Source organism: Tyto alba, unplaced genomic scaffold (assembly GCF_018691265.1).
Source record: "Tyto alba isolate M040663 unplaced genomic scaffold, T.alba_DEE_v4.0 Super-Scaffold_11, whole genome shotgun sequence".
NCBI classification, from domain to species: Eukaryota; Metazoa; Chordata; class Aves; order Strigiformes; family Tytonidae; genus Tyto; species Tyto alba.
In genome coordinates, this window is record NW_024881273.1 from 11,284,239 (window position 1) to 11,296,898 (window position 12,660).

At 48.2% G+C, this 12,660-nt stretch overlaps 1 protein-coding gene across 2 annotated transcripts in view; it reads right to left on the minus strand.

The window, feature by feature from the left end:
* Positions 1-444: 444 nt before the first annotated feature.
* PNPLA7 (patatin like phospholipase domain containing 7) overlaps positions 445-12,660 on the minus strand; it is a 126,816-nt gene continuing 114,600 nt past the window's right edge. For both annotated transcript variants that reach the window (XM_042786733.1, XM_032999994.2), the window contains exons 33-35: positions 8,045-8,129; positions 2,388-2,491; positions 445-1,270 (exon numbers count right to left, since the gene is read on the minus strand). In XM_042786733.1, the coding sequence (XP_042642667.1) occupies positions 1,190-1,270; positions 2,388-2,491; positions 8,045-8,129 (270 nt within the window). In that variant the 3' untranslated portion in view covers positions 445-1,189. The remainder of the gene's footprint in view (positions 1,271-2,387; positions 2,492-8,044; positions 8,130-12,660) is intronic.

Genomic DNA, 12,660 nt, shown 5'->3' on the forward strand with positions numbered 1-12,660 from the left:
ACCGCTGCCTGCCGATGCGCTTCACGTCAGGGGCCAGGGCAGCTCAGCAAAGGAGGCAGCTGTGAGGAGCATCTTCAGGGCAAATCCCCTCGAGGCGCCAGAACCTAGAGCTAGCACTGAGCAGAATTTATATCAAGCAGGAATTACCTTGATTATCCAGCCATGTGGAGCTATCGTCAGTGACAGATGTGAGACAAGAGCAGCGAGCACCAAGGGACTTCTAAACGTGGTCCAACTCACATCAGCTGCTGCAGCCCTCAGCGGGGAAGAGCACTGGAGATTTCTTTCCCGTGTTTGACAATACGCTGGGTGACTCCTGCTGGGGTTAGGAATTGAGAACCGCACGTGTTTCTTTGCAAGCCTGATATAAGCAGAGGCAAGTGGAACTCAGTCGTTGACACCTTTCTCTTTGTGGGACCCAACACAAAAAGAACCATGCAGAAATTTCAATCCAGCAGAATAACTTTATTTCACAGGGCAAATACAGCCAAGTAGTGACTCCAGAGCTTCCTGACAAGTGTCAGCTCCATGATCTGTCAGTAAATGTTCTGCTGATGGCTTGAGGATACAGGCTCTATAGCTAGCGTTCACATTAATTGATTTCTTAGGTTTAGATTTCAAATGAAATACATTCAGGCTTGCTCCTGTCAGATCACAAGTGCATGGTTGAAAGTCACCGAGTTAATTATACAGTTACCTGATTCATACGAGAAGAAAGCAACGCTGCTGCGACCCACAAATCCCTCCCTCTCTCTAGTGCTGCTGCTCGGAGCCTTTTCAGCACACGGCAGGGTAATATCGCGTCATTCTTTGGGCCTTTGCAGTAAAAACAGTGACTAGAACATATAGCAGCAAAAATCAAGGCAGCATTTAACTGCACGTTCCCAGCACGCTTCCCCTCTGCCAGTCCCAGAGTGATTAATAACTGGCTGCTCCTGCTGGCACCTGTAGGAAGGAGTATGGCACACGTCAGCCACCCTTCACCAGAGGTCCAAAAGGACTTGGGCGTGATGCAGGTCTTTGTGCTTAGTGCTGGCAGCTGAATGCCCCGTACCCTGTCTGGAGGAGGACAAAAGCTTGCTTAATTTCAACTAGATGTTTTGTTTTTTAAAAATATTTAATAAATAAATATGGCTGCTGTCAGTACGAATGGTTGTAGCTCTCAGCCAGCAAGGTCAGACTCTGAGTGCTACCCTGGCTCTCCTGTGCTGCTTGCCTGGCTGTCCACACTGGGGAGAGTCCTGCGCTTTCTTATCTGCATATCTTCATCCTGAAGGAGAAAAAAAAGAAAGCAAGCACAAATTAATTCTTCAGCATCCTCTCAGAGCTGGATAAAATCTGTCCTCTTCCTCTCCACCCTTTCTCTATCCACCAACCATTACCCACTGGAGGTCAGCCCAGCAAACAAAACATTTATGCCATCACTCCAGCTCTTCACTCAAAACACTGAACCCATCTTACAGCCTCACATGAGCGGCCACCCAGGCCAGGCACCTTCCCAAACCGTTCACACGCACCCACTGAGAAACTGTTCATGTGCAACACGACAGGCAGCTTCACCTTTTGAACGTGATGGCCACTGTAGCCAGAGGGGCAGGGATTCGACCCTGCCAAGCTCTGCTTCCCAGGGCTGCATCGTGTGAAGTCTGGCCTCACAGTGAACCTGATGTTCCACAGAATCAAGCAACTTTGGTTGGAAGGGGCCTCTGGAGGGTATAATAAAATTTTCTGCTCTATGCAGGGCTAACTCGAATGGTAGATCTGGTTCCTCAGGGCATCTATTTGCTTTTCAAGTATCTGCAAGGATGGAGTTTCCACCATCTCCCTGCACAGCCTATTGCAGTTCTCAGCCATGCTTACTGGGAAATATTTCCCCCTGTACCCAGTGAGGATTTCCTTCAGCACAAGTTGTGTCTGTCACCTCTTGTCTTTTTGCTGTGCCTCTCTGCTGCAGTCTTCTCCATAACCCCCCAGCAGGCAGCTGCAGACAGCAGGCAGATCCTCCCGTTGCCTCCTCTTCTCCGAGCTGGAGAAAGCAGCTCCCTCAGCCTCTCCTCGTGCTGTACAGTCTCCAGCCCCGACCCACCTCACAAGCAAATCCACAGAGCTGCATGACCAGGTTTTAACTGTGTTTTTATAACCTGGTTTTTAACCAGATTTTGCCACACACAGCACAACTGTAGGTGACTGACCTGAACAGGGTGAGCATGTGTGATTTAGCATCTGTACTACATGAAAAGCAAACGCTTCTGCACGCTCCTCCTCAGCAAGTCCCTTCCAGGTGCTTCTCTCAGTATCCTGACACCTTCACCTCACACCCACTGCACACCATTCACACGGGACTCTGCAACGACCCAGGCACTGCCTGTTTCCAGGGCAGTTCATACCGAGTCAGAGTCTTCTTCAACCTGGTTGCTTATGAAATTGATATAATCATCCTTCTGGTTGTCCAGAATTTCTTCTTCATACTCAGTCTGGTAGTCTGACTCATCTAAAGAGACACAAGAGAAAAAACACTGGTTTTAGCTAGCATTCAGAGAGGCAGAGACAAACGGAAGAGGAATGATAGCTGACTTCATTGAGCACTGGCACAGGGCAGGGTGACTGCTGGCCAACTCTCCGTGGCTCAGTGAACTGGGACTTCTCAAACACAGACACGAGCTCTCCAGCCAGATCACAAATGAAACCGTGTCTGGTATGTGAATTGGTGTCCCGGAGCCCTCTAGAATCTAAAGTGCCTGGGACAAGAGCAGTGACATACAAACTGTGTTACTCTGGTGGGTTCCAGCTGCCCAGACCAACAGGACAGAAATGCTGGCGATGGGGAGATGCTCCCTGGTGAATGATCTTCACAGAATAGTTGCTGTCTCCCGCCCATCAGCCCAGACTAGACCTGTAAAATACCTCCAGAAGACAAGCCTATGAGCTACCAATCCAAACTCCCCTGGTCACATCAGTCACAGACTCACTGGAAACAGGGACTTTCAGGCACAGGGCGAGCTCTTCCTGGTGTGGAGATAATACCTGGGGAGATAATCTCTGGGGTCCGCTGGGGACAGTGACGTTTACACTCCCCTCCTCTCCACAGGGGACAATCACCTGCTCTCTCTCATAATCCAGCAGATTAACATAATTTAGGAAAGCTCAAGAGCTGTGCACACAGAGGCACAGCAGTCAGCAGCAGGACATGCCACCAAGCCCCCAGTCCCCAGCACCGAAGCCCACTCCCCAAGGAACAAGACCCATCAGTGCAGAGCCTGTGCCTCTTCCAGCACCTGGTGATCACTTTAGGGTTCAAAAAACAGACAGCAGGAGAGGCACCTGTTGCAGTTACCTTAATAAAACAGCTTGAATCCTAGAATATTATTTTGATTTTAGTTTAGGGTATGATTTTGATTTTTAAATGGAGTTACAGCAGCTATGAGAATATAAAGCACACTAAGGCCCTTAGGAGTAGGTAGCTAGTCTGGTGTGTGCCTTGAACACTACAAGAATCGTTATGGAATCTGAATTAAAACAATGGGTACTGGTTATGGATCTTGAGTTGAAACAAAAGGTACCAGAAGAGACTGGGTTTGGTTTGGAAAATCAGCCAAAGATGAACTGAGCATGCGCAAGGATGGAGTTCAATCAGCAGACACAGTGAGGAAAACTATCGATGAGCACCAGAGGAGCCCCATCCAACATCACCACGCATGTGTTAGGGACATTTGCATATGATAATGATTTCCAGGAAATAACATGAATATGCTAATCATTACCCTCCCCTCATTCTATTCAAATCAATCGGTAAAGATGACCAATGATTTCTGTAGAATAGGAATAGAGGTAAGGTGAGGTAACTGAAATCCAATCATTATTAAGGTCAAACTAAACTTTGTGAATTTTGTTGATCTTATGTAACCATGACTCTGCTGAAAAAGTGTATAAATATGTTGTGCTTTGTACCTGTCGGTGAACACGTCTTTGGGGGAGCTATCCCCCGTGTTCCCCAGCGCTGGAATAAAGGAGTGCCTGCTTATCTGCTGTGTGTAGGTAAGTTCTATTCTCGACTGGGACTGCTGGCACACCTGCTAACGGGACTGACTCTCTCCCACATCAACTCAACACTCAACGCCCGTGCCAGGGCAGGTGCCCGTCACTGGCCCCCCGCACGCCAGGCGCGGCACCGAGGCCGGCGGGCAGCGGAACAAAGCAGGAGGCGGATGGTCACCTTCCCTCTGCACAGGTTCTGCTTCACAGTTTTTTAGAATGTAAGTTATGGTGTTAGAATGGCAGAAAATCATTTCTGCGTGACACGAGTTTTTCCGCCACTTTCATGAGTTAATTCAAGTGTGGTTCGAGTTGCTGAAGCAATACCTGTTTTTCAGCCCACTAGTGAAGGAAGTGGCTCGTGTTTAAACCGGATTCTTGATTAAGTATTTCTTTTGGGAACAGTCAATAGCATCTGCTCCATGCTGAAGACAACAGCACAGTCTGTTCCACAGCATTTTCTTCTAACACGATAACTACAACCAACTGCTAGAACATTAGGATTAAAGACATTTGGTCTTTTTTTTTTTATTTTTTAACATTTTTTTTTTACTGTGGATTGGAGAATTATCATTAGTTTATATTAAAACCACTATTGATAATCTTTAATAAAACACACCAGAGAAACTGGAAACTCATCTGAACAGCAGCAGACAGCACAAATAATAGATTGAATTTTACAGCTCCACTAAAACTGATTACCAACAAAACCAAACTCTGTTTTTTTTTCACACATTCTTCAGCATTTAACAGGTATATATGCAGATAATAAGGAACAAGAGAAGGGTGTCCCTTCTCACATCCTTCACACAGCAACTCTGGGTGCTGGAGGACAAGAGGGGAAAGGAGAACAGCAGTTGGTCCTAAACACCAATTTCCACTGCCCCACTGGAGGCTGAGTGCCCAGGGCTCAAGGGGAAACGGCTCCTTTACACGACAAAAACTCCCAGGAGCATCAGGCAGGACTGAGGCCTCAGTGCCCTGCTCGACTCACCAACACCCAAATACTGCAGCTCAAAAAGGAGCCAGTGAAGAGGAGATTACACCACAGAAAGGCCCTTGAGCCTTCCGTTAGCAGGGGGAGCGTATTCACAGCAGGAAGGGCACACTTCTCATGCCAAAGATCTGCTTTGTGATTCTGTGGCTTTTAGCCTTTCTATGATATATGCCTGATTTCTGCCAGCCACACCACATTTGAAGAAAATCGGTGCTGTGTGGCCAGAGGGTTTCTGTTTCAGTAACAATGACAGACTTTGATGTAAACCAGGGAATCTGGTAGCTCATCACAACCTAAGGTAGTGCTTCTTGATAGAAATACTTTTTAATCAGCAAAGATGCAGAGGGTGACCTAGTGCCTGATAATTGTGTCCCTTGAGAGGTTTTGGGATGTCTCCTACTTCAGCAGTATTGCAAAACCAGGCATTTGACACCACAATTAACATTTCTCTTTCCCGAATTTTTTTATTCAAATGACTCTTGCTACAATTGCTCTGCTAATGTGACTTGATCTTCAGCCACCGTGTGCAGCGAGCGTGCTACCTCACCTCACATGGTGAGAGCCGGCCGTGGGGACAGCCCGAAGCATCACTGCTTTGAAAAATGAGACATGAAACCTACTGTGGGAAATCACCAAAGAGCCTGTGCAACTTTGGTCCTCGGAAAACCCTTACAGGTGGGAGCATGGTCAGGGATGCCACTGAGCCAGTGAACAGCATCTGTGCTCCCCTGGCCATGGCCATATAAAATGCAATTACAGCTGAACAAAGACAGAAAATCCCAGTTGAGGAAATGTTTGGATGCAGAACAGAAACACAGCCACAAATACTGCAGTGGCTCAGCTCTGCAAATGAGCTTCTGCTCTCCTACAGTCACTTCCCTACCTGCTCACCGGCAGTACAGGTACCCTGGGTCCAGCACAGGGCTTTGCCCAGCTTCCCTCTGCTCACCCCTTACTGAGGGACAGTCTGCCTTTTATTTTTTCAAAATTGTTTCAGTCATTGCTGTCGGTTTGCTCAAGACTGGAGAAGGAACTTCACTGCCCTTTTCCCCCTAAAGAAGACACAGCTTCTGACCTGGAGGCTCCGCCAGCCTCTGCCTGCCAGGGCCTTTCACCCTTCGCACTGACACTTCCCCCTTCTTCCTGTCAATCAGAACACAGTATTTTCATTTTCTTTCTTTAGAACAAAATTATTGATGTAATTTCTCCACCCAGCCTGAGACTCGCAGTATGCTGTCAGGACAGGCAGAGCCCTGTGGTCTGAGATGTCACTCAGGAAAGGATTTCCAGGGAGCAAAAAAGGCTTCACCCTCTTTGACAGTGCCGTTTCACAGCCAGGCTGCCAAGCAGCACCCCGTCTTCTTACTCACATGGGATAAAAGCAGTCAGACCATCTTCACCACCATCGTGAGCAGAGAAATGCAAAGGCACGTACAAGGAACCATCTGACGGCCACAAGGCCACTGCCAGGGAGGTGGCACCCTCCATCCGAGCTCGCCTCGGTAGAGACCGCTTCCCCCACGGCTCCAGACACCTCTTTAGCAAAGGCAGTGCCATCCTGGCGGCACCGAGGCGATGCTGTGTTCGGAGGAACGCCTTCACAGCCACTGCCCCCCGAAAACCAGGCAAGGTCCCTGCAGGCAGCACGTGGCGTCACCCACAACAGGAATATAAAGGGTCCTTCAAGACACGGTGCCCACACGCATGGCTGTCTCCTGCCATCGCCCCCCCTCCTCTGGAGTCTCTACAGCCACAGATTTCAGCATCTGCAAGGAGCACATGGCACCTGCCCGTCCCTTCCCGGTCAGCCCCTGCACAGGCCCTCCTCAGCCTGAAATCGGCCATATCTACCTCCTGAAACACGCGTCCCTTTGTTACACTCACGGTCATGGCCTCCCCCAGCAGAAAGCAGGTCTGCCTAATGGGGGCGAATAATCAGAAACTATATAAAGAAGGAAGGTCTGTCCCAGTACACTGGTTAAATCTTAGCAGGTCTCAGTGCCTATGCCTTAAATAACCATGTTACATGAACTCTTCATTCTTAGTCACAATGGCTGCTTCAACCACATTTGATTAATATTTTCTTCGTAAGGCATATGATTGCAATTAGCATTTCAAATTACCACAGGGACATCTCTCCAAACACTCACAGATGGGAGGACTGCTAACTTTAGATTTCCCTCTGCAAGAACGAGAATCGGGAGGAGGGGAGAGACTGCTTATAAAGAGCTCTAGCACTGGTGAAATGCTTGGAGATTTCAGGCCTGCAAAGCTCTGATCCTTTTTGTTAAGTGAGTTTGGTTACGGCACGTAAAGGGAACTGCCCCGCAGGGCATGGCTGAGGCACAAGGCACTTGAGTGTTTTTGTGTAAAGATGCAGGAGCATCTTTCTTTTTTCTTCACTGTTTTACTACCTGTTCCTCATTAGTTCACTAGTGCTCCCCCTAACAGGAGTGTACAAAAAGCAATGGAGCCTGTGAATCACTCCAGATCCTACTCATGACAGCAGGGAAAAAATCCTTCAGTGAAAGCTTTAAAACAGCCTCTTCCCATCTCAAAAGGACATGGACCAAAGAGTGAAATCATCGCAAGGACATGGGACACTTCGCAGGAGTTGCCACAGGTGTTATTTCACGCAGACGAGGCTAACTGGAGTGGGGATTACTCCCACCAGCCCACACTGGTGACGGGCTGCCAGCCGATGTCTCGCCGTGGCAGGAACATCTGCCCCCCAGCCTCTCCCGGAGGGGGCAGCAGGAAGGGGATGCGGAGGGTCTGGCCCGGGCAGACCCACGGGCAGAGGCTCTGGGCGAAGCAGGGAGACAGCCCGGCACCGCCGGCTTCACTCAGCAGACACCAGAGCTGTCAGCCAGAGCCGAACCCTCACAGCTTAGAGGACGGGGTGTTAAGAGAGAGCAGGTAGAGGAGGCAGGCACACAGGAGGAGCGAGCAGCCGCCCCTGCCTCGCTGCCCTTCCCAACGGTTCTGCAGCGCTGGCTGGATCGCCCCACTCACCATCTGCCACGGGTGCTTTCACGGGCTCGATCCTGGACACGATTTCTGCCAGGTCCGTAAAAGAGGTGGTGGGACAGGTCACGTTCTGAAACACAGTGGTAAGTTTTAGGTATGTTAACAAATACACACAAAAAATCCAAACAAGTCAAGACTGTATAAAAATTACATTGAGCGGACAAAGCTCCAGACACACACATTCTCCACAACTGCCCCTCAAAAGCCATTACCCATCAGTGAGTCATTCTCAGAACAACTCTCCTGATGCAGGTTTGGTGGTAGAGACAAGATTCCCAAGTGGAAACAGTGGGACAACCTCTAATGGCTCCTTTTCCAGCCACGCAACAAGAAGCCTTATCAAAAATTTAGCAAACTGTAGAAAAGGTCATTAAGACAAAAACCAGAGGGTCTGGACTCCGCGGCAGACAGTGCCCGTTTTACTTGCTTGTTCTCTATCACTGTTACTTTATAAGAGGGAGCAGCTGGGCCAGGTGCAGCCCCCAGGGAGCTTTTGCCCAGGTGGGACAGCACACGGGGTCCAGCCCTGACCCTGCAGAGTGATGCCATGGGATGTGGCATGGTGACCAAGACCCACCCAGGGACCCAGCAAGCTGTGGAGCTGGAGATGCTGCAGCGAGCAAGAGCCTGAGGTACGTGGCCCACCCGCAAGGAGAAATATTTCCCACTGTAATCTCTCTTTTCAATAAACCCTTTCTATTTTTACTCTGTCTCACCCAAGCAGTGGGTTGACTGTTCTCTATTTTGAGAAGTTGCCTGCTCCAGTTTCTCCTCTAATAAAACCCAACTTTGGCATTTAAGAACCATTTTGGTCTTCCCACACGCCATGCCGTGAGCAGCCCTACTTGCCTCCTTGAGGCCAGGCACAAGGTCACCAGATGGAAACCTGAACACCCCTCACCTGTTTTAAAACCAGTTATTTTAATTAGTACAATAGCACACACCCCCAGAAGAGAGAGAGGGGGAAGAGCTGGCAGGGGGCATGTCACTGGCGCTGGGCTGCCAGGAATTGCTGTGACAGTCATCCTTCTAAAAGCCAGACCTGTCCACGTGCTTCCAGACAGGACAGTTTCCTTACACAGGGTTTTTATGAGCAATTCTTTGCTCTTCTGGCAAGAGCGCTGATACTATGAATCACACAATCCCCGTGGGGGGTCACAGCAGAAGCCCATTACAGCTGCAGCAGATTGGTCTCAGTTGACCTTTAATCCGTAACTAACTTTTGATGTAATTTAGTACAGCAAAAACAAGGTGCAGATTCAGGACAAACAGCTGGTGGGGAGCAGTGGACGGAGAAAATCCCAGAGGGATTTAAAAAAATACCTGTATGAAATGAAACAGCAGTAGCTTCGGAAACGCACTGTAAAATATACAGAAGCCAGGAAGCTCAGAAGCTCACTTTGACCATTAAGGAACCATCAAGAAGGGTGAGTCAGTCCTGTCTCCTTTTGAGCATGACCTGAATGGTCCCAGTGAAGTGTTTGCAGAAGGCGGTTCTCCGGGACAGGAAAAAAAAGCATCTACATCTTCATTTTGTGCCGTATGACTAAGCGAGGGGTATGTGCAAACTCTGGCCACCAAGCAGACACAGCAGTGTTCGGGGCAATCACCTGTACTCTGAAAACGTGGACTCTTACCATGCGGAGAAAGCGGCTGCGCAGAGCGACACGTGCCAGGCTGTCCCCGGGAGCAGACAGGGACAGCTCTGGAGGGGACGAAAGTCCAGGGCACTGCGTGAACCGCTGAACCAGACCCTGCAGCGACTGGCACCAAAAGGTGCTCCAGGAGCACCCCCCGGGCTGCCGCCGCCGCGTTGCGGGGCGGGTGAGAGCCAAGGCCACGTGTGGGGCCGCAGCCGTGCCGGCGCCTGTCAGCGCCGCCGTCCTACGGAGCATCCCGCGCGTCAGCCCCTTCGAGGACGCGCGGCGAGCGCGAGCGCTGACTGGAACAGCACCTGGGGGAAAGCAGGTGTCTTCCCAAGCTTGTCTGATGCCTTGCAAGCGGGAATTTAATGTTTAAGCACCTCCTTTCACTACTTTTACAGACAAAACCACACTCCCATCAGTTAACACAAGGCAGAGAAGTGTCTCAGACTGATTTGAAACCTACTCTAAAACCCTTCTGATGATATTTTTTTTTTCCCCAAGGAGGAAAGTATTCTCTTCGGCACAATCTTTATTAAATAAATTAGAGGAAAAAGACAGTTACTACTGTAGTCTGCTAGATTATATTTAGCTTTGACTAAGAATAACACTTCAGTAGACAAAACTTCCCCAAGGAGATCCAATTAATGGTATTGCATTATTCTGTGCTGGGGAAGAGTAAGGGCTGTTCAGGTGAAGTTTATTTAAGGTTCCTGTTGTTTGTGTCTTCAGTATTTGCATTTTTGAGACAAGATAAATAGTGATTGAATGATGAAAGCAAAGGAAAAAATATCTAAATGATTAAATATCTGGAGTTTTTAAGTAAAAATGCAACGCTTATGACATGGAAACAAGATGATAAGAAACCACGTTCAGCTCGCTCAGATGTCGAGCACTCCAGAAATAGCTGAACTAAAAGATATAGAGCACCAAAACTTTCACTAATGAAAGGCAAGCTAAAAATATCAGCTGTTATCCTTGGAAGATAGCAGAGCTAAAGGACTTAAGTGACTTTAATGGACTAAAGGAAAAAAAAAAAACAAAACAAACCAAACACCCCAGTGGGAGCCTGCAATACTTGGTATTTTGTAGAAATAAATCTACTGTAACAAAACTTAAATTAAAAAAATCTTGTTTTTTACTGGACTCCAAAGTTTTCAGAGGAAGAGCAGTAGATCCCCTGCATCCTTGGGAGTACAGCTTGTAAGTGAACCCTAGCATGAGTTGGGGGGAATGCACAAAGCTGATGGTTCCTGCTCTATAAACGCACAGTTTATCGAGTCACTCTCCTGAACCATTATTTTTATACTCTTGGCATCTCAGCAATCTTTCTGCCTTGTTATCCAGTGCATACACAGAAATGCAATGACAGGCTATGTCTACTATGAGTACATGACATATTTGAAGGGCCATAAAACCAAGGGTAGATTGTGGTAAGTGATCAACGTGCTGCTTGATGCAGAGCTGTAATTTCATGATTTAACTGAAATATTAGCCTGAACTACTGTATCCCACGTAACGGACAATTTTAAAATAAGCTTTCTTTAAAAGAAGCATTTGTTACAGCAATTAATATAATTGAGCTTGTTATCAGTTGGTGATAGAAGTTGGAGGATGAAATAGGACATATAACCATTTCTGAGACACACACAGTTTTCTCTCCCTTGACTTCTCCTTACGACATGCCAGCTTCTAACTAGCCTGAACACAAGGTGTCAGAGGCGGAATGGGGACCCGGCTTCTGCAGCTCAGACTAATGTACCTCCTAGTCCAGGTCATCTTCCCAGTGAAAAATAAGCTGGTGAGTTTTGGGGGTCCTCAGGCCACTCGGATCACCAGCTATTCCACAAAGCTCAGTCCCTGCGTGCTCCTCCCGAAGCCCCTCACCCTGCCAGGCAGTTTGGGTGGGATTTGCCTGCCCATAGGAAGTCACCAGCACTGGTGCCCTCGGCTCCCCTCACGTGGCCGGAGCCGACGGCGACGTTCACCTTACCCCAATGGAGCCGCTTCCACTTCACCAAGGGACTCACCCTACGGACCCACCGCTCCCCAGTGACAAATGGGGGTCTAGGGCAACCAGCTCAGATGTGGGCATCACCCACCCCTTGTTGCTGGGCTAACGCCCATCCCTGCAAGTACTGACCTTCCTCTCCCCTTGCTCACGCCACCTCACTCCTAGCAGAAGTGCTCTACCACCAATCTCTGGAAGAGCCACAAATCCTCAACGTCATTTTTCACCTCTATTGACTTTCCCTAGTGTGGCTCACCACCGTTACGATACATTTTGGCAATCACTTAAAATATGACTGCTCATTTCCCTATCTCTAAAAGACGATAAAGATGAATTAATGGATAAAACATGAAGCCTTTGTAGCACTTGGGTTTTAAATCAGAGGAATTCAAAGGAGGGTAAGGATAATAAGCCCATATATTATGATACTGTACCCAAGTCCTCGGAGAGGTGATAAATGTTTCTTAAAAACAACTGAAACTTCCCTGCTAAGAAATTCAGTCAGCCCACTGAGTTATGAAACAACTCTAGAGGTTGACCTCAATCCTTAAATTGTAAAACGAAGAGATTTTTATCCTACTTTTGAGTAGATATCTTAACAGGACTACAACCACAGAGCAACACCACGTAGCCCATAGATTTACCATAATCAGGCATTTACCATTAACTGCTCAGATGTGCTCAAGTGGGCAGAACAAGGTGTGTGAAACCCAATACCTCAACAGCACTGCAAGCTTCTGTGGAGCCTTAATGACAGCCCTACAAAATGCCCTTTCTAATAGAGGAGTGAGGAAGAAAAGCAACAAAGCAAGAAGTCTACATCCTTGCAGGGATTTTAACTCTTGGCTAAACCCACAAGTTTTCTGGAAGCATCTGAGAACTATTTGAGGTACATCCCAAAAGCCAGCAACGGCTGAGATCAACGCCAGCAATCCCGATCCATGCCC